This window comes from Coenobita brevimanus, chromosome 71 (assembly GCF_032717465.1).
Source record: "Coenobita brevimanus isolate Jiangsu-jjx chromosome 71, ASM3271746v2, whole genome shotgun sequence".
NCBI classification, from domain to species: domain Eukaryota; kingdom Metazoa; phylum Arthropoda; class Malacostraca; order Decapoda; family Coenobitidae; genus Coenobita; species Coenobita brevimanus.
The window spans coordinates 32,114,585-32,140,956 of record NC_137024.1 but is presented as its reverse complement, the minus strand read 5'-3'; the positions used below and the strand labels follow the sequence as shown (position 1 = coordinate 32,140,956).

General features: G+C 41.2%; 1 protein-coding gene across 1 annotated transcript in view; it reads left to right on the top strand.

Moving 5' to 3' along the window:
- Positions 1–25,363, top strand: part of ND-18 (NADH:ubiquinone oxidoreductase subunit 18) — a 98,331-nt gene extending 72,968 nt beyond the window's left edge. The window contains exons 4-5 of the mRNA XM_080277773.1: positions 7,097–7,184; positions 24,698–25,363. Of these exons, the coding sequence (XP_080133899.1) occupies positions 7,097–7,184; positions 24,698–24,850 (241 nt within the window). The 3' untranslated portion in view covers positions 24,851–25,363. The remainder of the gene's footprint in view (positions 1–7,096; positions 7,185–24,697) is intronic.
- The last annotated feature ends 1,009 nt before the right edge of the window (positions 25,364–26,372 follow it).

Genomic DNA, 26,372 nt, shown 5'->3' with positions numbered 1-26,372 from the left:
AAAAAAAACACTGTGAAAGCAATGAAAATTACGAGGGCATATGACCTTCCCACTTGCGGTAGTTTGCCGCTGGTGTTGTCATTTATTATTCATAAAAACACTCACAGTTTATATTTCTATTACTATTTAACACTTATATATATCTACAGTCTTTATCCATAAGTTTCCTTCAGTAATAGTAATTTATTGTCACTGTAGGCATTCAATTTCTTTCAGTAAAATACGTAGCATTCACTTTCTCGTCCTGTATACTAGCATTGAGAGTGAATGTCACTTTCACCTTCACTCTCATAACTCATAGTATTCATGCATGCTAGAGTGAAACTCACTTTCATTACTCCTAGTATTTATACTCGTATTCTTATAATACTACTCATTTACATTTCTATTTACATTCTCTATTTAATTACATTTCTATTTTATTTACACTGTGTTATGCACTGTCACTTGAAGTAACTTATAAAACTATTTTCCACTTTTCACTTATATTTACATTCATTGCATTCACTTGCTGTTTACACATTATTTACAATTCCACTTGCACTGTTTTACTCAACAGAAAGATCGTAGTCACTCTCTTTCAATTGTCAGCCCTTTACCTCTTTCCACACGAGGTTTAGTAGGGGGTAAAGGTCACAGGGCCCTTTGCATGGGGGTAAAAAGCGGCAGAAGTTAGCAGGAGCAAACAGACATACCTTCACCTTGGAAGATGACAGTGAACTGATAGGGGTGGGCCGGAGTGGCCTACCTAGGGAAATGCATTACTGCCAACGTCAGCCTCTTGACAGCTGCTAATATATAGCAGTGAAATGATTGGCAGGAAATCTAGACAATACATTATAAATTGGGTAGTTCCAGGTGAATATAAATATCACTTAGGCTTCTCCCTTCCCTCCTTATATATATTTTTAGTACGAGAATAGATTATATGGCATATTTCAAGGGGAAATAAACAGCAAAAATTAGCGAATGAGTGCACGTGAGGTGTTGTCAGGTGATAATTAGCCAATTCCAGGTGTATGGCAATCTCACTTACCTTATTTCTTTTTGGTATATATTATTTGGTATAAGAATAGGGCATAGGGCTTATTTCAATGAATGAAATCAGTGGAAAATTCCAGGGAAGATTTACTTAGCGTAGCACGGCTGGGCCTCCTTATATATATTTTTAGTACGAGAATAGATTATACGGCATATTTCAAGGGGAAATAAACAGCAAAAATTAGCGAATGAGTGCACGTGAGGTGTTGTCAGGTGATAATTAGCCAATTCCAGGTGTATGGCAATCTCACTTACCTTATTTCTTTTTGGTATATATTATTTGGTATAAGAATAGGGCATAGGGCTTATTTCAATGAATGAAATCAGTGGAAAATTCCAGGGAAGATTTACTTAGCGTAGCACGGCTGGGCAGGTGAGAGGAGAGGGTAATGGAGGGAAGGTAGGGAGGGGAGTCAAGAATGGGGAGAAATGGCTAAATTGTCAACAATGGATGGGAATACAGATGAGATCAGGAGTGCTGACTAGTGTTGGACATTGGCAGTACTGATAGATGATACAAGCTACCACTTGAAAGCCTGGATGAATTCAAAATAACACAGAATCGCAAAAGTGACGCCCCGTGGTATGATCCCTTGCTCCCAAGCGTCACAAAAGTGACGCCCCGTGGTTAAGGGGTTAAGGAATCCTTAGGTCAAAGTAAACATCCTGACATTTGGAAGAAAGCAAACATTGTTCCCCTATTCAAGAAAGGGAATAGACAAAATCCACTTAACTACCGACTAGTATCACTAACCAGTGTTTTAAGTAAGATACTGGAAAAGCTGATAAGAAAAGTTTGGGTAAACCATCTAGAAGAACACAAAATTATAACAGAAAGGTAACTTGGTTTCAGAAAGGGAAAATCATGTGTTACTAATCTGTTAAGCTACTATGACACAGTAGCAGAAACATTACAGAAAAGAGAAGGATGGGTGGACAGTATCTATCTGTATTTCAAGAAAGCATTTGACAGAGTACCACACCAAAGACTTTTATGGAAACTGTACCATCAAAGAGGAGTCTAAGGGAAACTGAATTCTTGGATGCAAGATTTTCTCAGAAAAAGGGAAATGAGAGCAGTACAAAGGGGAAATTACTCATCATGGAGGGAAGTGACTAGCGGAGTTCCACAGGGCTCAGTGCTGGCACCAATTATGTTTTTAGTATATACAGTATAAATGACATAGATAGCAGCAGTGGAAATGAAAGCTAGTATGTTTGCTGATGTTGCAAAAATACAAAGGAGAATTACAATACAGACTCTTGTAAAGAGCTACAAGAAGAATTATATAAACTTCATGAAAGGAGCAGTACATGACAAATGGAATTCAGTGTGGACAAGTGTCAGGTAATCAAGTTTGGTAAAAGTGGGAAAAGACCAGATTGGAATTATAAGTTAGGAAGTAAAACCCTACACATATCAGAAAGAGAGAAGGACTTAGTTGTGATTATCATTAACAGACTATCTCCGGCTGACCACATAAGTGAGCAGGTATGGAACATGTATACACTGCTTGCAAATATGAAAATAGCATTCACATACATCAGTGAAGACATGCTGAGAAAGATAATAACATCTTTCATCAGACCAACCCTGGAGTATGCATCAGTAATCTGGAATCCTCATCTCAAGAAACACATAGGTAAGATTGAAAAAGTTCAAAGGGCCACTACAAGATGAGTACCAAGCTTAAGGGATCTAAGCTATGAAGAAAGACTAGAAAAACTGAATATGCCAACACTACAGGAGAGAAGGAAAGAGGAGACATGATTATGCTGTATAAATGCATATCAGGAAAGGATAAAATAGACATAAATGAATAATATAACCTGTGGGGAAGCATCAGCAAAAGGATATTGCTAAAAACTGCATAAAAAGAGAGGCGATAAAGACGTAAGGAAATTTAGTTTCCCAAATAAGGCAATTGATCAGTGGAATGCACTACCGAAAGAAATAGTGTGTGCCAAAACAATTCATAAATTTAAGATGTATGGTGAAAATGATTTTAGACATGGGACAGTACAAGCTTGACCCATTCCTGTAAAGATACAATTAGGTAAGAACACACACACACACATTATACTAACTGGTGATTTCAATACAGATATAAACTGGAATACTCTAGATATAAAAAGCCAGGAAAGCTGTTGGGAACTAAAGCTCCTGGACCTTGTGCAGGAGTTTTTCCTAACACAGCATGTAAAAGAAAGCACCAGAAAAAGAGGATGTGACATACCATCAGTACTAGATCTTATATTTACTAAGCAAGAAAATGATACTGACAATATAATGTATCACCTTCCATTCGGCAAAAGTGAGTACGCAGTATTAAGTTACAACTTCAGGATTTCATATGACATAGTTAACAGTAATGAAAGTTACAAAAAGAGCCTTCACTACAAAAAGGGCAACTATCATGACATAAAGAAATACTTCTTAGAAGTAGATTGGGAAAAAGAGCTTAGAGGACAAGATTTAAAAGTTATATATAAAAAATTCTGTGAACTTTATGACATAGGAGTCCAGAGGTACATCCCACAGCACAAAGAAGCAGAAAAGAAAATAAAGAAATGGTTTAATACAGAATGTAAAAAATCAAAAGGAAAAAGGGATTTGGTGTGGAATAGATACAGAGGACACAATAGTGAAAGGGCATATAACAACTATAAACAGGCAAGAAACGATTATACAAGAATAAGGAGGGAAGTTCAAAAACAGTTTAAGGAGAACATCATAAATAAAAGTAGTGATAAACCGAAGCTATTTTACAGCTATATCTGAAGCAAAACCAAAGTAAAAGATAAAATACAATCCATTACAGATGAGGGGATCACCTACACACAAGAGAAGGATATTTGTGAAGCACTAAATAAGAATTTCCAATCAGTTTTTACATAAGAAATTCACTCTCATCTTAAATGTCGAGACCAACTGCCTATCCCCGGGCTCCTACGTTCCCCATGGGGCAATGTAGGATTGGATGATGGATGGATGAAAATAATTTTGAGAGGGATTATATAGAACATGCATGCCCACACATATTACCAGATATACAAATATCAAAAAAAGAAATACAGGAGGAGCTAAGTAAATTAGGCAAAGGAAAAGCAAATGGTCCTGATGAAATTTCATGTTGGGTGCTACATGAATGTGCAAAGGAGTTAAGTAAACCATTATTTTTAATTTTCAAGGAATCCTTGGGACAAGGTCAACTACCTGATATTTGGAAGAAAGCAAACATTGTTCCCTTATGCAAGAAAGGGAATAGACAAAATCCACTCAACTACCGACCAGTATCACTAACCAGTGTCGTAAGCAAGGTATTAGAAAAGCTGACAAGAAAAGTTTGGATAAATCATCCAGAAGAACACAATATAACAGAAAGACAATTTGGTTTCAGAAAGGGAAAAGCATGTGTTACCAATTTGTTGAGCTACGATGATAGAGTAACAGAAACATTACAGAACAGAGAAAGATGAGTGGACATTATCAATTTAGATTTCAAGAAAGCATTTGACAGAGTACTGCACCAAAGACTTTTATGGAAACTGTTCCATCAAGGAGGAATCCAAGGCAAACTGTACCAAAAAAAGGGGAAATGAGAGCAGTACTAAGGGGAAATTACCCATCATGGAGAGAAGTGACTAGCGGAGTTCCACAGAGCTCAGTGCTGGCACCAGTTATGTTTTTAGTGTATATAAATGATATAGACAGTAACATTGGAAATGAAAGCTATCTAAATATGTTTGCTGATGATGCAAAAATACAAAGGAGAATTACTAACACAGACTCATGTAAAGAGCTACAAGAAGAATTAAATAAACTTCATGAAAGGAGCAGTACATGGCAAATGAAATTCAATGTGAACAAGTGTCATGTATTCAAGTTTGGTAAAAGTGGAAAAAGACCTGATTGGGATTATAAGTAAGGAAGCAAAACCCTACACATATCAGAAAAAGAGAAGAACCTAGGTATGATTATCAGTAACAGACTATCTCCAGCTGACCACATCAGTGAGAAGGTACAGAACATGCATACACTGCTTGCAAATATGAGAATAGCATTCACATACATAAATGAAGACATGTTAAGGAGGATAATAACATCATCAGACCAACCCTGGAGTGTGCATCAGTAGTCTGGAGTCCTCATCCAAAAAACACATAGATAAGATTGAAAAAGTTCAAAGGGCCGCTATAAGATGGGTACCAAGCTTAAGGGATCTAAGCTACGAAGAAAGACTAAACAAACTGAACTACCTACACTACAGGAGAGAAGGAAAAGAGGAGACATGATTATGCTATACAAATGCATATCAGGGAAGGAGAAAGTACACATAAATGATTACATAACATATGGGGATGCATCAGCAAGAGGACACTGCAAAAAAATGCATAAAAAGTGAGGCAATAAAGATGTAAGGAAATTTAGTTTCCCGAATAGAGCACTTAATCAGTGGAATGCACTACCGAATGAAATAGTGTGTGCCAAAATAATTTATAAATTCAAGGATATGTACGATAAAAATGGTTTAAGACGCGGGACAGTACGAGCTTGACTCATTCCTGTAAAGATACAATTAGGTAAGAACACACACACACACACACACACACACACACACACACACACACACACACACACACACACACACACACACACACACACACACACTCTCTCTCTCTCTCTCTCTCTCTCTCTCTCTCTCTGGTTTCCTTGTGGGTCCTTGCAGCTCCCAGGTTGAGAACCACTGGATTAGAGAAAATTGTTTTTAACCCTTTCAGAATGATATATGGTTTTTATTTTTGTATTTATGCCAGTGTGGGACTGTTTTATTCAGCTTTGGGGAAGCATGAGATAGTGTAGGACTGAAGCACATCTTTTATATGGGATTTAGTTTTTATGTTATGCCTTCCTTCTCCAAGTTTGGGATGCTTTCCACCACATTTTTAACCTTTTGGCCTGTTTTTTAATTTTTTTGTTTATTTTTACTGTTAATGGATATTTTTATCATGTTGAGAAGACCATTGGTGTAGTGAGGGGAGTTAATGAAAGCCATATGTAATCCCTCCAGTAAAAAAAAAAAAAAAAAATCATCCATCCATCCATCCATCATCCAATCCTGTGTTGCCCCTTTGAAAGCATAGGAGCCTGGGGCAAGGCAAGTTGGTCCAGACATTTAAGATGAGAGTGACCAGCCTCACTCATCCCCGAGTGGCATTACGTGAACAATAAACCCCAACCACCCCTTGGATATAAACCTACAAAAGCTCAATCCAATTGGAGCGCCTTAATTACTCACTAAACCACCAGGTGCCGTAATTTGGTTGTATGGTTACCACCCTGTGCAGTAGATGGCTTCCTAGTGTACAGGAAACCATTTGGCATGTCTCTTGAGTTAATAAACTTGTCTTTAGGTAGTTTGAATAGAAGGGAAGGGTTGGTAGGAAGTAGAGATAGAATGATGATTTTTTTTTCAAGTGAAACAGTGAAATATGAAAAAATAGTTAGGATGGTTATCATTTTCATTTTTTCATTTATCATCCAATCCTATGTCGCCCCATGAGGAGTGTTGGAGCCTGGGGCTAGGCATATTGGTCCTGACCTTTAAGATGAGAATGACCAGCCTCACTCATCCCTGAGTGGCATTATGTGAGCAATAAACCCCAACCGTCCCTTGGATATAAATCTACACAGGCTCAGTCTGATTGGAGCACCTTAATTACCCACCAAACCACCAGGTGCCTTAATTTGGTTATATGGTTGCCACCCAGCATAGTACTGTAAATGGTTTCCTGGTATGCAGGAAACCATGAGGCTTGTCATTCAGTGTAGAGTTACCCATAGGCAGAAGGAAGAGGAAAGAGTGAAGGAAGGAAAGACAGAAGAGGGAGTGTAAAGGCATCCATAGGCAGAAGAAAGAGGAAAGAGTGAAGAAAAGAAAGACAGAAGAGAAAGGATAGAAGAGGGGAAAGGTCAGACACCCAAAGAAGCACTACATCAAGTAAGTAGATGGTGAGCGCCCCCACCTACCTTATTACTGTATTTTTATTTCAGATGGTGCTTATCTTTTGATGAGCGAGAGCGCTGGGAAAATCCTCTGATGGGGTGGGCATCAACAGCCGACCCACTGTCTAACTTGCAGGTGAGGAAGCTGGGTAGTATGGCTGTGGTATGGTGATGCTTACATTTCATCGTTGCCACCACCAGACAGGTGTACATAGCTTCAGAGAGATGTCTAATAATGAAGCAATTAGAAACAAATGCCATTCCCCCCCATTCCCATGGGAATTTTTCTGTTAGGTGAAAAGAAAAAATCTGGTAGTATGTAAAATCACTTAGAGAAAGTGTCTTCATACTGTAGAGGTTAACCCTCTGAGTTTGTGAGGTCTTTCCTTCGTAAAATATGATTGTTGTGGAGTAGTCAACTAAAAGAATTCTTAGCAGTGCAAGAATTAATGGAAATAATTTTTAATACGAAGTCTGATCCTTCATAAGCCGAACTCTTCCCAACTGATGACATTATCTTGGAGTTTATTTATGCTGTCTTCAGACATTTTTATTTATTTGAGGGGAAAAATCTCCTTCTGAATGGATTAATAGAGACTATATTAACCCTTCCATTAGGGAAAACTTCTCTCATTCAGAACTAAATAATCCAGAGACAGTAAGAATAGAATAGAAAATCTGTATTCTTACTGAGCCGATGAAGAAAAGCATCCGGGAGCAGTCAGAGTATGTATATATTTGAGGGTGGATCAAGGAGTTCTAGGCCTGGGGTGTAAGGAAACACGACAGTATATCATTACTATTTTTCATTGTAGTCACCATGAACCTCTAGACACTCATTATAACATTTCTGAAGCTTTTCAGTGCTGTCCGTGTAAAAGGTATCATCTTGCTTTTTTAACCATTCTTCTGAAGCTGTCTTGAGGGCATTATCATCCATGAAGCGAGTTCCATGGAGGTGGTCCTTCAAACCTTTTAATAGTTTGAAAGTCATATGGTGTCAGGTCTAGAGAATATGGCGGGTGCAGCATCTCTTCAAATCCACAGTCCTGCACAGCCACCTTGGCAGTCTGTGATGTGTTGGGAGGAGCATTGTCATGAAGGAACAAGGGGATCTTCGACAACTTTCTACCTCATTTTTTACAAATTAACTATCGCAAACGTTGAAGTAAATCCGCATAACTTTGACCTGCAGGGACAGTTTTGTGTGGCATGTAGTCGATGTGAATCACTCTTCTGTCATGTAAAATGGTGCACACGATCTTTCCGTCACTGGGTTGAACCTTGAATTTCTTTGTTGTTGAAGAATGGGTGTGCTTCCATTGTTTTGATTGCTGCTTGGACTAAGGGTCATATTAATGAATCCATGTACTGTATCATCTCTAGTTACGGACCATTGCTTAAATTTTTCGTTGTCCCAGTTCATCAGCATGAGATTCTCCTCTGAACATTGCTTATGATTTCACTTCATTTCATGAGTCAGCAGTCTCAGTACCTAACAAGCACACACTTTGCTTATAGCCAAATATTTGTGAAGGATGGATTCCACTGAGCCATGACTAATGCTCAGTGTCCACAATCTGAGACACTGTCACACTTCTGTTGTCATCAACATCATCATCATCATCATCCAGACCTCCTTTCCCACCCTAGGGCAGGGTGAGGAGTAACAATGTCCAGACAGCCTAAATTTGCCCAATCCAATTGGCCATGCCTCCATTCACTCATCATTCAAGTCCCCGGAATCCTGGCTCAATCGGATACTCCAAAAGCAATCATCATGTTCTGTAGCTTCACGTAAATGTATCTGACAGAGTCAATCTGGGCGCTGTCATGTTAAAAAGGAGTGCCAAATCCCTGATCATGCACTTCTCCTCACAGTATTCATGCAGCTTAGTTGTGTATGGCCTCGGCCCACCAATTTCTTCCTCAGTGTTTTATGCATTGATCAGTGTCAAAGGTATGGGAGACCTGGGGTTGTTTTTGAGAGATATCCTGCCACGGCAAGAATTTGTGGTAGGTGGGGGTGCTCACCATCCACTCACTCAATGTAGTGCTGCTTTCGGGTGTCTGCCCTGTCCTCTCCTCCATCCTTCTTTCCTTCCATCTTCTTCTGTTTTTCTTTCCTTCATTCTTTCCTCACCTTTCTGCCTGCGGGTGACTTTACACTCCCTCTTCTGTCTTTCATTCCTTCATTCTTTCCTCTTCCTTCTGCCCGTGGGTGACTCTACACTGAGTGACAAGCCAAATGGTATCCTGTACACCAGGAAACCATTTACTACGCTGGGTGTTAACCATATAACCAAATTTTGGCGCCTGGTGGTTTAGTAGGTAATTATTGTGCTCCAATCGGATTGAGCCGGTGAAGGTTTATATCCAAGAGGTGGTTGGGGTTTATTGCTCACATAATGCCACTCAGGGATGAGTGAGGTTGGTCACTCTCATCTTAAATGTCAGGACCAACTGCCTAGCCCCGGGCTCCTACGCTCCTCATGGGGCAACGTAGGATTGGATGATGGATGGATGGATGAAGAATATATGACAGGTTTTACTCTTTTCTCATACACTAGGCAGTGAAGAGAACGAAAGCATAAGTTTATACTCTTGCAGTGCAGAAGCACATACTTTTTTCTCTATCTCTGGCATCCTTCTTTTAAAATAAACCTCTGTGACCTGCTTAACTGAAAATGCTGATCAGAAAGTGTTGAACTCAGTGGCTTGTTTATGAACATTTGCATTTTATTTCTCAAGCCAGTTGTTTAGACACTGAGGATACTAGGCTATGACACAAGTTTGTCGTTCTCCAAGGAGCTCCGACTCTTGGCAGATTTTCGAGGTTTTCCTTACTTTTCATCCATTGATAGTCCCTTGGCTTATATTAAAACTTCAAGAGAATTTTCTTAATGAAAAACTGGCCAAATGCAGTGTAATAACTGCATGTCTTTGAGTAAAAGTTTGCTTCTTTCCATGCATGTTGATCGAACCATTTAAAATAGCCTACTAACTTAAGCTGCATTCCTGCTTTCTTTCGTTGTCTATGAAGACAACAAAAACGGAAATAAATGACTTTAAATTATTCCTAAGTATTGTAACGAGAACTATTTTATAAATAATAATGACTTATTTCAATTGATTATTAAAGCGCATTTCTTTTGAGTAATATGGTGCTAAATTATTATTGTCTGTTAACATATTAGATATGAACTCTGCAAATTATTCCTGACTGTCCCTGAGCGATAGTTCCGAAATTTCAATTAGTTCCGTTTAGGATTTCCTGTTATCATAACTAACAAACTGATTCCTACAATTTTGAAATATAATGGTACTTTTGCATTTACTTATTGTTTTCTGTAACAATTTTACATAATAGGTTTCACTTTGTAAAGATATAGGGAAGAGTGTGTGCATTATCGCTGACCAAAAAGTTCTGGATACTCTGCCATCACTTCATAGGCCGACTGTACAATCCCAGTTAACTGGGAAGCTTGGGGAATTTACCTCCCCAGTTACTTATTTTTCCCAGACATCTGCTATATACTAGTATATGTAGGCCATATCATTGCAGTATACAGGCAGTGCCCAACTTAAGAAAATAAATTGGTTCTTAAAGGTCTTTCATAAGTCTTTTTTTTTTTTTTGTAAGTCCGTCTCATGTTTCTCTCTCTCTCTCTCTGTCTGGTTTGTAAAGGTCTTTTGTAATTTTTTTTTTTTTTTCATAAGTCCATCTCATTCCTGTTCCTCTCTCTCTCTCTCTTTCTCTCTCTCTCTCTCTCTCTCTCTCTCTCTCTCTCTCTCTCTCTCTCTCTCTCTCTCTCTCTCCAACCCAACCCTAATCCCATAATTACTGAGATCACAAATTCTTTCCATCTACCCCATCGCCTTTTTGCTGCATACCTTCTATGCTCTCTCTCTCTCTCTCTCTCTCTCTCTCTCTCTCTCTCTCTCTCTCTCTCTCTCTCTCTCTCTCTCTCTCTCTCCTCTCTCTCTCTCTCTCTCTCTCTCTCTCTCTCCACCCAGATTGTTGTCTCCACTCCTCCACTTACCCCTTACCCTTCCCTGAACTGCAATTATCACCTCACCTCCTTGTCAGCGTGTTCACCTGACCCCAGCCTTCCTTGCTGTGACTGACCCCCCCCCCCACACACACTTTTTTTCGTATCTGCAGGTTTTTCATAAGTCAGTCCTTTGTAAGTAGGGGTCTGACTGTATACAATACCACTCGTATCCAGTGCCACACAAAAATGTTCCATTTGATACATTGCCTCCTCTTAAACACACACCATAGATGTAACACACTTGATTGCAGTGTCTTGCAGGAGTGCGCACTGCACATGATAAGTTCTATCTATCTATCTATCTATTGCTAAATGCCATAATTCCGTAAGGGGTGGCCATTTGACTTTGATTTATTGGTTTTAGAGGGGCACTAACCCTCCACCAACCCACTTGTTGACACGTAGGGAGCACGTATGGGTTGGTTATATGGTTACCACCCAGCGTTGTAAATGGTTTCTTGGCTTACAGGAAACCATTCGGCTTGTCACTCAATGTCAAGCCACCTGTAAAGGGAAGAAGAGCAATAAGAAGTGACAGGAAAGATGAGAGATATAGGAAGAGAGGAGGGCAGGCACAGAAAAAGAATGATAAAGGCTAAGGAAGAAGTAGGCAGCACTACATCAGGTGAGTGGATGATGGTCGCCACCACCTACCACCACGATAAGTTCATTTTGTTAAATATTATTTGTTATTCATAAAACATGGAAAAATAAACTAAAGAAATAAATTTGGAGCATTTATTGGTGAACTGATGATTTAGAAAGAAGTGTTGTACAGTAGAATTATCACAACTCCCATGCCTAGTTGTGTACGTCCACGGCCCACCAATTTCCTCCTCAAATGCATTCTAAGATGAATTTATACATCATCTTGAATGCATTTGCACTGGCAGAGAAGATAAATTCTGGCTAATAGAAATGAAGGTTTGCATTGTTGGATATAATTACTTTACTCAGTTAGTACGTATTTACAGTAATAACTGCAAACCAGCTGAGTGGGATTGTGGGGTGGAGTACGACCGTCGTTTCGATTCATTGTTTCATTTTTAAAGGCTCCAACATGCTTGCAAGCGTCGGCCTTGGTCGCCTAATGGCGGCTTTCCACGCTGCACGATCCATTGCAGCCTCCCTGTTCAGTCTCTTAACCCTAAGGTCACACATAATGACCTCGTCCCATGTCTTTCTCGGTCTACCCCTCATAACCCCACCCCCAGTATTAACACTTCTCACCTTCCTCACCCAATTATTATCCCCCATCCTCTCCACATGTTCAAACCATCTCAATCTACCTCTCCTCATCACAACACCAATACATTCCAGTCCCAGCCGACCTCTCAACTCTTCCATTGTAAAACCCTTCCCCCCCGGACCTTGCACGCAGGGACGCACTACACATCCACCTAATCATTGTCATTTCTGTACGTCTGAGCCGGCAAATATCCTCCTCCTTTACTGCCCAGGTCTCACTACGATACAACATTACACTCCTAACACATGCTGCATACAAAGACCCCTTAGCATGTAGGGAGAGCCCTCTCAATGTCAGAAGAGGCAAGAGCTCCCTGAACTTCTTCCAACCACTTCTCACCTTAGCCACAGAGCTAGCTCCAGCCCCACCTCCAGCACACAACATGTCTCCCAAATAACAAACCTCTTCCACACACTCAAAAGATTCACCAGCAAGTTCAATCCTTTCACGCCTGACAATCTCCACCTGCTCTCCCCGACACGCCGTACACATAAAATCAGCATTATCTTGCAGTCTACCTCTGATACCACTACAATTCTTGTGCACCCATTTATCACAAACACTGCGCAAGATAGAATTACTTCCCACGCCCTTGTGGCAAACTGCACATGGCTACTCTCCCTTGTCTTTGACAGTACTGCCACCAACCCTAGACATCATCGCTTTTGTTTTATTTGCATTTACCCTTAAGCCCTTGTGCTCCATACCATTTTTCCACTTCCTAAACCTTTCCTCCGCCTCCCTTTTGTTCTCTGCAATCAACACCAAATCATCAGCATACATCATCTCCCATGGGAGTCCGTTTCTAAAGTCACGTGAGAGGGCTTCAAGTACCATGAGAAACAACATGGGACTCAAAACTGACCCCTGATGCACACCAACATTCACAGAAAACTCATCACTCAAATCTCCATTCACTCTTACCTGGGTGTGAGCACCCACATACATAGCCATAACCACCCTAACCAGCCACTCCTCCAAGCCAAGCTTTCTCATTGCCCACTTCACCACCTCTCTAGGGACTCTGTCAAAGGCTTTTTCCAAATCAACAAAAACAAAATACAGATCCCTTCTCCAACCTATATATTTTTCCTGAAGCTGTCAAACAGTGAATATGGCATCAGTGGTCCCCCTACCTGGCATAAACCCAAACTGCATCTCATTAATATTCACTCTTTCTCTAATCATACCTTCTAAAACTCTCTCCATTACCTTCATTATCTGATCTAAAAGCTTTATACCTCTATAATTTCCTCTTTCCAGGGCATCACCCTTCCTTTTATACACATTTACAATTACACTCTTCAGCCAATCATGTGGGACAACACATTCATAAATAATCCTATTTATCAGGTCAGTGACTAACCTCACCCCTATATCTCCTGAGGCCTTCAACATTTTGGCAGTCAACCCAGACACACCTGCTGCCTTCCCCACTTTCATCCTGCCTATTGCCTCACTCACAGTTGCAGCATCAATCAAAGGCCAAGGGCCAAACACTGGATCTGCTGGCTCCAAACCTTCCCTGTCCAAGGCAAACTCCTTATTCAACAACCAGCTATAATGCTCCCTCCATGCATCTTTAATATCCTCACTGTTCACCACTACCCTTCCTTCATCATTCTTCACACACTGCTCACCTGTAATATCCCAATTATTCCTCTTCATCTAATTTGCCACCTTAAATATCATATTTTTCCTTTCCCCATGATTTAGGTTATCAAGTAAAAGTTTCTGACCCAGACCTCGCCCTGTGTACGTCTCTTCTAGCCCTACGCTTGGCAGCCAAGTATTCCTCCTTGCTACCACCCTTCTTCCATTCCCGGAAAAACCTTCTTTTCTTCTTAACTGCAGCTTCTACACCCTCATCCCACCACCAAGTTACTTTATGTCTTGGTGGTGGTCTTGTCAGGCAAGGAATTAATTGGCGGGCCGCGACCCTGTACATAACTTTAAGCAAAGGGGTCATGTTAATTCTGCTGTACAACACCTCGTTTATAATCATCAGTTCACCAGTATATACTCAAGATTTATTTATTTAGTTTTTTTCCATGCAGTTCATACATATATACTGTATTAACTGCAAAACAGCTGAGTGGCGAGTGAGGGGTGGAGTGACTGCAGTCAGGTAAGGAATAAATTGGTGGGCCGCGGTCGTTTGCATACAGTAACTGTGAGCATGGGAATCATGATAATTCAACTGTACAACACTACATTCCAAATCATCAGTTCACTAATGATTTATTTCTTTACTTTATTTTTCTCTTTTTTTATAAATAACACTTAACAGAATGGAATTGCCAAGATACTGTAAGATGTTGCAAGCTCGTAGTAGTTACAGTCGATACGTTAAGTAGGAAACCGTAGGGGTACCACACACTTTACCGATGAAGAGGATGCCTTTTTTTCAATGGATTTATTCGTCATACTTTATTTGACCCTCTCGTCTAAAAACTTTACCATGAGATAATGATAAAAATTAAACAAAATACAATACTTTATCCCAAGTCCTCTTTTTTCGACCAATCATTATTTGACAACTCGTTGTTTCGACATTTATAAACCTACAGTGGGGCACCAACTTTCGCTACAGCAGGATTCGCGGAATCCACTTTCGCGGCATGCACCAAATATTCCCTAACTTCCACTTTCGCTTGAAAAAAATCGATTTTCGCACACAAATTTTGGGTTTGGGACAATATTTTGAACTTTGAATTTCCTGCACCGCCCGCCCGCAACCCACTGCCATCTTGAATGACATCATGTCAACACTCTGTCCACCCATTCCCGCCATTGTGTACGAACGTGCTAGCTCCACTGTGTTGGATTCTCACGGTTCAATGGCCTCTACTATACCTGGTAGTGTGGGGAAAATTATTGCTTGCTTTCAATCAGCACTAAGTCTGATTGGTGAAGTGTTCAATAAACGCATCCATGAAGGGCAGCAGGCTCTTATCACACGCTACCTGCAGAAGACTAAGGAAATAACGGAGGTGGAAGTACCATTGGAAGCCGAGGGGGCAGCCGACCATGGTGCTATCCCTGCTGACAGTGCCATAGAGGAGCTTAACCTGGATGAAGATTTCGATGGATTTGTTCAAGAGAACCTAACACAAAGGGAAATTCAGCACAGAGTGGAAGTGTTGCATCAAGTTGCATCTGAGGAGGCAGAGAGAGAGAGTGGTAGCGAGGCAGCAAGAGGTGGCGCCAATACGTCTGGCGTGGCTAAATAAGCCCGCCATGTGCCTCGGATACTTACCCCCAACATCCATTAAACACCTCAACCTGGTCTCTGTGGTATGTTTCTCCTCATATAATGTGTACTGTACAGTTTTTATTGTTTGTATCTCACAATGCAATGTACAATAGTGATTTGATGTACTGTATTGCAAGTGAAAATGAAAATCTGATGTTACTTTAGGATAACCGGGAACCAATTAGCCTTTTTGCCATAAAGACAATGCCCCAACTTTCGCTAATTCCACTTTCGCGCATTATTTTTGGACCCAATTAGGCGCGAAAATTGGTGCCCCACTGTTTACCGGTACCCCTTTTGATTGTTCAACATGGTTATCTCCACCATTTCAACAATTCAAACCGAGCGGTGCCAGACATACTGATTGAGCTACCTCTGCAACACTCATGCACTCCGTCCTGCTAATTGGTTGCCTTTTCATCAGTCTGAATTTCTGTTTGACCACGTGGAATACTACAGCATCACCATGGCTCGATCCAAGACCCCTACTACTACTACCCCTGTCAAGCACAATCATATATGCTTACCAGCCTGAGTGAGTGTTTACATAGGTGTGTGACCTTTGTTTATAATTTGTGTGTGTGTGTGTGTGTGTGTGTGTGTGTGTGTGTGTGTGTGAGCGAGAGAAAGAGAGAGAGAGAGTATTCTGATGTAGTACACTATGTACAGTTGTTGTCATAATCACCTATCCTTCAGTTGGGGGAGACAGTGGCTCAGTCGGTAGAGAGGTGGCCTGCAGTCCTACCGGACCCAGGTTCAAATCCCCACTGGGGCAGGGAACAGTTTAAGGATTTGAGTTTCATAAAAAGAAAAAGCAGACTTTACCGATCTACCAGAAGACCCGCCGACATGTAGTAAAAATACCTCCGTTAGTACCAATACATCAGTCCTGTATGAGACAGCCCTAGCATTTATTCAATATGGATGGTGGGTGTTAACGCCAAAGTGGTGACATATAGAGGTGCATGGTATGTAGGAGGACACTGGGCCTTGAGTGCAGGCTGTGAAGCCTGTGCCCAGAGTCGGGGGGGGGGGGGGGGGGCCTCGGGCTGGCTCCATTATCTGAAGAAGTCACAGTGGAGTAAGAGGGGCTGAGAGGGAAGGGCCACAAATAGAAGGGAAGGCAGGTGAAGGGATGAGCAATGGTGCAGGGATGGTGTGAGGGAGGGGAGGGAAGGCAGGTAGGGGATGGAGAATGAAGTGCGAAGCGGTGGTCACATTATTTATCCATTTTCTTTCATTCAGGGCATGATAGAAAGGACTTCCTATTCGGTAGATAATGCTGCATTACACCTTGTATAGTGGTGTCAGATAACAAGCTTTAAAGTGATGATGTCAAGGGCTGGCTCATGAAAGAAATATACTGACGTGACAGATCAAACATTAGTGCGTAGCCTGATATTTGTGTGTAGGCCTATCTGTGTATTCTGAGTTCGGATGCAGAATGGAATCTGGATGGCTTTGACTTCCATAATGTTTGTGTAAGAAACATGCCCTACCCTTACATGTAATGAATTTTATAATTAAATATCATGGAATGATTATTGCTTTCATGGCAGGGAACCATCTGAGTGTGCCTTGCGCATTGCGGAGGTTACTCTCTCGGGCATGGAAGCATACATTCCTTTCTCATATCCTTTGACTAATGCAAGAAAGCCATGGTTTAATCACATTTGTTCTAATGCTATCTGCAAGGAGAGGGCCTATAAAAGGTACCAAAGCCAACCCACCCCTGAATCACATCTTTTATACGTTTCTGCCCGGAATCATGCTGTCTGTTTTTCGCTCTGCTGAAAATAATTTTATTTGTACTAAATGCTCTCAACTCTCCAACTCGAATTCTTCCCGCTCCTTCTGGCACCTTGCCAAAAACCTTTTTAACAACTTTACCTCATTATCATTCCCTCCTCTTTTCTACTCTGATGGCTTTGTAGCTATTTCTTCTACTGATAAAGCAGATCTCATCACTCAGACTTTCTTTTCCAATTCCACCTTAGACAATTTCGGTGCTGTTCCTCCATCACTTCACCCCTCTGACTTCTTCATGGCTGACATTAAAATGTCTTCAGCTGATGTATTTTCTGCCATCACAGGCCTCAATACTAACAAGACATATGGGCCTGATGAAGTCCCTTCTGTTGTTCTCAAGAACTGTGCATCTGTGCCTTCACCCTGCCTAGGCAAACTCTTTCGTCTTTGTCTATCAACTTGTACCTTTCCTTCTTGCTGGAAGTTTGCTCTCATTCACCCAGTCCCAAAGTAGGGTGACCATTCCCAACCCTCTAACTATCATCCAATTGCTTTAACATCATGTATCTCAAAAGTTTTTGAGTCAATTCATAATAGAAAAATTTTAAAGCATCTTTCCTATCACAACCTTCTTTCTGATCGTCAGTATGGATTCTGTCAGGGACACTCCACTGGCAATCTTCTTACCTACATTTCAGACTCCTGGTCATCCTCCTTTCGGGACTTTGCAAAAGCTTTGTCATTGCACTTGACATCTCAAAGGCTTTCGATTGAGTCTGACATAAATCTTTAATTTCCAAACTGTCCTCTTACGGTTTCTATCCTTCTATCAGTGCCTTCATCTCTAGTTTCTTTTCTGGTCGTTCTGTAGCCGCTGTTGTAGACGGCCATCATTCTTCTCCTAGATCAGTCAACAGTGGTGTTCCTCAGGGCTCTGTCCTATCACCAACTCTCTTCCTTTTATTCATTAGTGACCTTCTAAGCTGTACATCTAACCCTGTTCACTCATACACTGATGACTCCACCCTTCACCTTTCCATTTGGTTCCCGCAATCCCCATCTCAGCAATTATTTCAACAAACAAGGGATGAGGCTGGGGCACACCTAATGTCTGACTTGCTCGTATCTCTGACTAGTGTAAAAACAATCTTGTTGTTTTTAACGCATCAAAGACTCATTTCTTACACCTATCAACCCGACAAAATCTTCCTCAGGTGTAACCACTAATGTTTAATAATATTCAGCTTAATCCTGCATCATCCATGAACATGCTTGGGGTTTCATTTACTCGGGACTTATCTTGGAAAGATCATATTACATCTCTTGTAAAATCTGCTTCCAAGAGATTGGGTGTGCTAAACCGACTCCGTTCCTTCTTTACCCCTACACAATTTTTGACTCTATACACGGGTTTTCTCCGCCCTTGTGTGCAGTACAACTCTCAAGTGTGGGGAGGTTCCCCACATACAGCTCTTCTCAATAGGGTGGAGTCAAAGGCTTTTCGCCTCATTAACACTCCTCTTACTGACTCCCTGCAACCTCTGTCTCTTCGCCACACTGTTGCATCTTTATCTCTTTTGTATCACTACTTCAGTGGTCACCACTCCTCTGAACTGTCTGCATGCATTCCTCCACCTCTTCGACAGGCGCATAGCACCCATCTAGCAGCAAACTTTCATCCCTTTTCTGTCCAACTCTCTAATGCAAGAATTAACCGTTACTCCCAGTCCTTCATTTATGCAACAGGTCAACTCTGGAACTGTCTCCCTCTGTGTGTATTTCCTGCTTCCTGTGATCTCCAGTCTTTCAAACGCAGTGTGTCCAGGCATCTCGAAATGAACGGATCTTGAATTTGGCTCTCTGTTATATTTTGTTTTTCTTTTGGAAGGAACAGTAATGCGGGCTTGTGGCCTTTGGTTCCTTCTTCTTCGCATTAAAAAAAAAAAATGCAACCTTTGACATGGCTGTGTTCACAGTAAATATGATCATCCTCTCGCTATACACTCCTTCTATACGATCACCATCGTGTCAACTATTTTATGGCATCTCTAAATGAAAAGGCTGTTTGAAATAATTGTGCATAAAAGGTAAATAAATCTGATGTGTGTGCACATGGGTGGATATAATAACGACATCTCTCATCATCTGTTGCTTGGATTCCATGCCGTTATGGGTTTGAATGGCCGTCCAACAACCCCAACACCCTCTCATCACCTCGGAAGGATATTTTCCTCTGACAGAAAACAGCTAGTTACAAATTGGTGAACAAGACAATAGTGTGTTATGCTGGAAACTTCTGGCTCTGCACTAATATTTGATCTGTCACGTCAATATATTTCTCATGAGCAAGCCCTTGATATCACCACTCTAAAGCTTGTTATCTGATTCCACTATACAAGGTGTAATGCAACATTACCTACTGCATATTAACTCCTTTATATCATGCCCTGAATGAAAGATAATAGACAAATACAGTAATGTGACCACCACTCTGCATTTCATTTTCCCTCCCCTACCTACTAACGCCCCTCCCTCACCCCACCCCTGCATTATTGCTTGTCCCCCCACCCACTTTCTCTTCTCTCTCTGGCCCCTCCCTCTTAGCCCATCTTACTTTACTGTGAATTGCCACACATAAAGGAGCCAGCCTGAGGCACGGAGTACCAAAGGATAGGTGATTATGACCACAACTCTATTGTGTTTTTTTTCCTTATTATTGTGTTAGAAATAAAATACATTGAATACATTCCTTCTTTTGGTATTTTTCCCCCTTTTACTGAATATTTTATGAATGACAAAAATGGTCAGGACACTAGCCCCCCTATTTCTTAACAATCTTGGGAAAACTAGCTTCATTATTTGGCCAATTCTTTATTCAACCACTTTTTATGGAACGCATCCCTGTCGAATAGTGGGGAGTGGCATTTTGATACATGAGAGTAATAAAGTACATTGTGTACTATGAACTTGCCAAGTGTTGGCATCAATGGAAGGTTTTGTACACCATGCAGTACAGTTCAGTGCACCTAATCCTGTGTGGTCTAGTGGAAATAATTACGTGTACAGTAAATTAGATTCACAATAGAGTGCTAGGACACAAAGCAGTGAGAAGCCACAAGCTTTGCAACAACAAGAAGCAAGGCATTGGATGCCCCAGAGTAAGTCTTAGCACCAGGGTTTGGCACCGCATGGTCACGAGCAGAGTGCATAGATACGTCTTCACCAAATGAGATCCATGAGAGACAGAGAGTGGGCTCGGCGTGCCGGGGGCTGCTTCCACAATGAATTCTGATTGGCTGGTGTATTGCGTTTTTTTTTGGGGTGCCGGTTGGCTACTGTGTATGAGCAGTTGATATGCCTCGCATCCCACTGTTGCATAGAGGTGTCTGTTACTTCTTGTTTTGGCACCGAATGTTGCATAATTTTGCTGGCTATTGCTTTAATAGAGCTGAGCCAAAAGCGCCAGATATTGCGTTGGGCCGGATATTGCAATGGCGGATATTTGAGAGTTTGCTGTACATACAGTATATATGTGTATATATATTGTGTGTGTGTTTGTGTGTTTTTATATCATCATCATCATCATCATCATCATCATCATCATCAGCCGTTGAGGTCCACTGCAGGACCGGCCTATCCCTACCGAAGCAGGAATGATACAGCCAATGTATCTCTACCCAGTGGCCTAGGCTGTCTGGTAGAAACTGTATGTAGGGTGAGAAGTGCTTGTAAGTGTAATTGTAGTGTTGTAGTGGCTTTGGATGTGTGTGTAGTCTGTGAACCAAGTGTAATCGGCCCGCCTTAAGCCGATTGGGTGCAAGCATACTAGTATGCGACACTGGTTCAACCACAGCACCCCTTATATTCGCCAAAGTAGCAAGTGGCTCGGTGAACGATTCCCAAAGTTTTTACAACTCTGGCGGGAGGCGAACCCTTGTCCACAAGCGTGCGAAACGCACACTCTACCACTGTACCACAGAGGCTCAATGTATGTATATGTATATACGGTGGTCTCAGAGGATGCAAGTGGATGGGTGGTCCATGACTTTGCGTACTGTGAATACAGGCATACCCCGGTTTAATGATGCAATTGGTTAATGAAAAACCCATTGCTAGGCGGGGTATCATATCTCGGAGTAGATTTAACATGTAAAGTATAGGGATGGGGTTTTGAGCCTTGGGTTTCCCCTCAGCCAAGTTCTAACCCACCTAAATGAGTCCAAAAACAAGTTTCCAGCTAACCTAAACCCCCCAGTAGCTGTAAAACAAGCTAAACTAAGCCTAAAAGCAGCTTATGACACCTAAACCCAAAAATAAAATTTGAAAATCATCAGATATAAGTCTGTAGCAGCCGTGGCTCAGTGGGTTAGAGCGCTCCGTTCTGACCGAAGGGTCGGAGGATCGAATCCACCCAAGGGTCATTGGTAGACATCAGGAAGGGCATCCGGTCATAAAATGCTACACGCTTCAAACCAAAGTCCTCTACTCAGGGGCAACGCCATAGTCCTTATCCAAAAAAGGGGTACCTGGCGTAAAACTCACTTTTTTTTTATATAAATCTGGAAAAAATCAGACTTAGTAAACTGTACCCTAGAATGTCAATGTTCACCCCACCTATGACTAAAACACATTAATTTAAGTCTAAAAACAGTTTATAAATCAACCTAAACACAAAATTCAAGTCTAATATGTCATCATAATCGTTAAAAAAAAAAGAAAAAACATCGTTAAACCAGGGTTTGGCCATCATTTGGCGGAATAGGGTGGTATGTCCACCCCCATCGCTAATCTGGGGTATCGTATATCGGGGTCTGCCTGTGCATAATCTTGTGGGAAAAATAACATATGGGTGGGACCCCTTCAAACCTTGATATTTTTTAATCTTTGAGAGATAGTAAAGGGAAAATTTTTAAGACGTATACAGTACTACAGATATAGCCAGAATAACAAAAATAAGGTCAGTCACCTTAAAAACAGTAGATGACAGGCTTGATGGACTTAAATAGCAGGGGTTCCGAGGCGCGGCAACACACTTAGAGTGTCCCCGCCGCACCGGCTGCTGCGCCACCCACCACATCAACACTTTGCTCCTCATAACTAGACTCCTCTTGAGCATCTTCCCAACGATCCTCAGTCTTAGTCACTTCGGCCAAAAACCCCTCGAAGTCCAATGTTGACACAACTGACATTACATCCTCTTCTTCATCTACAGGAACTTTCACTTTCTTGAGGCTGCCTTTTGTAACTTGTTATGAGTGTCTGCTTCTTCCAGTTAATTTCTTGCCTGTGCCTGTCTGTGTAGATATGGAAGGCTTTGTCGACATTACTGAGAACCTCCTCCATTCTTTGCTGGCAGATTTCTTGTTCCTTCAGTTCTTCTTTGAGCTCATCCACTGCTGCAAGGATCTTGCTTATCTTTGACATAGACAGTTCTATGCCGCCCTTCATCACACTAGGCTCCTCTACTTGACTCTGCCTGGCCTCGGGCTCAGCATCAGCCCCGTCTACCCGATGCAACCCTCCCTGGGGAGGCTGTTCTTCGATAGCATTGTGCTCCTCTCATATAATCTGTCAACATTATGTTCTCGAAACCTGGTACATCTTTTGCAGCTCTCAGTGTGGTTGCCTTAGCCTCCACCAGTGGTTGAATGGCCATCCCGTGGTTCGTGCATAAGTGAGGCACGAGTAGTCGCCACAAATAGTTCACCGCGTCGTTTGGGGGGCATCGTGTAGTCTGGGAAAATAGCGGTCTTGGGCCAATGCTTTCCTCTGCGTCGCATATTGTGGGCTAAACTCGCACATTAAGAGTTTTACGGTTATGATTTTGGTCACTCATGTACTACGCGATTTGTGCACTGTGATCACATGTACTGTGCCAGCCTACTGTATGTATGTATATATATATATAATAGATAGATAGATAGATAGATAATGTTGCCAGATGCCATAATCACATAAGGGCTGGCCACAAACAAATTGCCTCAATGTCGCCCTGTCCTCCGCCATTTTATTGCCCTGCTCCCAACTCACACACCCCTTTCTCATGTACCTCTCCACTCCATCCCTCCATCTCATCCTTGGCCCCAGGCCTCCCCCTCCCTCTCCCCTCTCCACCTCACTCACATACACTTTCCTCATCAGTCTTTCACACTCCATCCTCTCCACATGGCCAAACCATCTCATTGTGTTTCTCCTGATGCTTCCTATCACATCCACATCCACACCACAACACTCCTTCATTTTCTTATTTGTCAGTCTGTCTCTCCATGTGACACCACAGGCTCCTCTCATATAACTCACTTTCACTGCTCCCACTGTTGACTTGCATCCCTCCTTTTAACAAGGTCCAAGTTTCACTTCCATACGTTAGAGTTGGTATCACAATACTGTCATGTAGTAGCTTTTTCACTTCCATGCTCACTTCCCTGTTTCTTTTCACTGCTTTCAAGGAACCAGCAACCTTTCTTCCTTGTTGAACCCTTTCCAGCACTTTACCTGCTAAACTTCCATCCTTACCCATATTACTACCCAAGTACATAAACGCACTCACATTTTCCATTTCCTCCTCAGTATATATAAATATATATAGAGAGAGAAAGTATAGAGCCTGTGTAGGTTGATATCCAAGGTGTGGTTGGGGTTTATTGCTCACACAATGCCACTTAGGGGTGAGTGAGGCTGGTCACTGTCATCTTAAATGTCAGGACCACCTTGCCTAGCTCCAGGCTCCCATGCTCCTCATGGGCTACATAGTACTGGATGATGGATGGATGGATATACATATATAGATAGATGGATATTACTGTTACCATGCAATTTAGTTCAACTGAAAAAAGGCCTCTCTTATATTAAGGATTTTAATAAAGCCATATCCTGCCCCTACACTTCAAAAAATGTTTATTTATGGGTAGCTGTACACTGAGTGACAAGCCAAATGGTTTCATGTACACCAGGAAACCATTTATTACACTGGATGGCAACCATGTAACCAAATTATGGCTGCTGGTAGTTGAGTGGTTAATTAAGGCGGTCCAATGGGATTGAGCCTGTGGAGGTTTATTGCTCACATAATGCCACTCATATTAAGTGACACTTGTCACTGTCATCTTAAATGTCAAGACCAACTTGCCCAGCCCCGGGCTTCTACGCTTCTCTTGGGGGAACACTGGATTAGATGATGATGAATGAATGACTGTAACTTAAGCTAAATAAAATTGTGAGAAGATAGCAAGAAGAAAGTAAGTGATGTCATTGGGCTGAATAAATTAAAGGCAGCCTGTAGTTTGTAAACTTCATCTTGAAGAATGTTACAAGTTTCAGTATGCTTCCTTTTTCCACAGCTGGATTTTTCATCCAAGGAGGACGCCATAGCTTTTTGTGATAAGAATGGGTGGGTGTGGGAGTTGCAAGAGCCACCTGTCAAGCCCCCAAGAGTTAAGAGCTATGGTGCTAACTTCTCATGGAACAAGAGAACCCGACGCTCCACCAAGTAGACATCACACACAGTTATTATTAAGTCTGTAGAAACTACATTCAGGATATTAGTATCCATTTTAAATGTTTAAATCATTTAGTAAATCCACATAATACTAAAAACTTTTGTGCTAATGACTGGTTTCACATACTCAACACATTGTACATAATAGTTTCATCTTCGAGAAGTTCATTTACCTGACTCTTTGATAAGGGAGGTTTCTTGTGTATATAAAATATTTATGAAATAAAGTGTAGGTATACCCATGGATATTTGATACCCTGAAAAATGCTGAAGATGAACACATTATATCTGTTAAAAAATTATAAATATTAACAGTATGGAATTATGAAAGATGCTTTGTGAATGTGGCTTTTAACAAAACCTGTCAGAGTCTGTGAAGAGCTTTACTGATAGTAGCAAAGTATGCTGAACGCTTGTGTGAGTGGATGAACATTAACCCATTTAGCTCGAAAATATCTTTAGTTTTATTCTTTGTATTTCTTACTGGTTTTATGAAACTGATTAAAAGATTTTAAAAACTGGAGGGGTTAGATATAGCTTTTATAAACCCATTCAGTGCAAGAAGCTTTTAGATGGAAAATACTGTTTGAAAGCAACAATCCTTTATCATAAAGAGAGTGAGAGAGAAAAAAAAATGAGGGATGTCACCCAGATTCAGAGATAATGTTTGAGTGTAACAGGAGTGTATGATATCCCATGTGGCTGTTCAGTAGCTATAAAGATGAGTAATGAGGGAAAAAAATTTAACTGGTGATGAATACTACATTGTGGGATGTTTCACATCAGATTTATGGACATGATGCTTCACCACTTGCTGTATGACAGTAAATGGGGTCTTCCAGACAAGTTCAGTCTTATGAAGGGTTGTGAGTAGTTTTGTCAGAAAGTAAATGGAAAGTCTTGTTAATAATGACTGATAGAAGTGACCCATTTAGTGATGTGCTGGTGAATGAAAAAATCCTATGACAGAGGGAGTAACAGAAGAGTGGAAAGTGGCTTATGCAAGGAGGGAATTAATGCATCACAAGAATGGAAGCACAGAGGTTGCACAAGATTTGTTATATTTTAAAATGCAGAAAAAGGTCATGATGATGCTGAGATTAAGGATACTGTTGGAAATGAAAGAGTGGATGTGTTGTGGAAGAAAAGGGTGAAACATTAGCTATATATACTGGAAAAGGACTGATAAAGTTAGAAGCATACAGTGTAAGGTAATATCACCCAGGAGTAGGCATGGGCTGAAGCTAACTCTTTGGCTTTGATGCTGAAGCCCTTATTATGTCATGAAGCATTCACCAAGTTGAAGCCAAATGAACATTTATAAAGCAGAAGACAGCCATGTATGATTAGGTATTTATATATTTATAACTTATGTGCATGGAACCCTTTTAGGTTCTCTCAATCAAAATTATGTGACTTACTATCTTTACTGCATGAAGCAGTAGTAGTTAACAGGCCAGCCAGTTTAAGTACCAACAAATCATCTCATCCTGATGAGTTTCTTCCAGGGGTTTTGC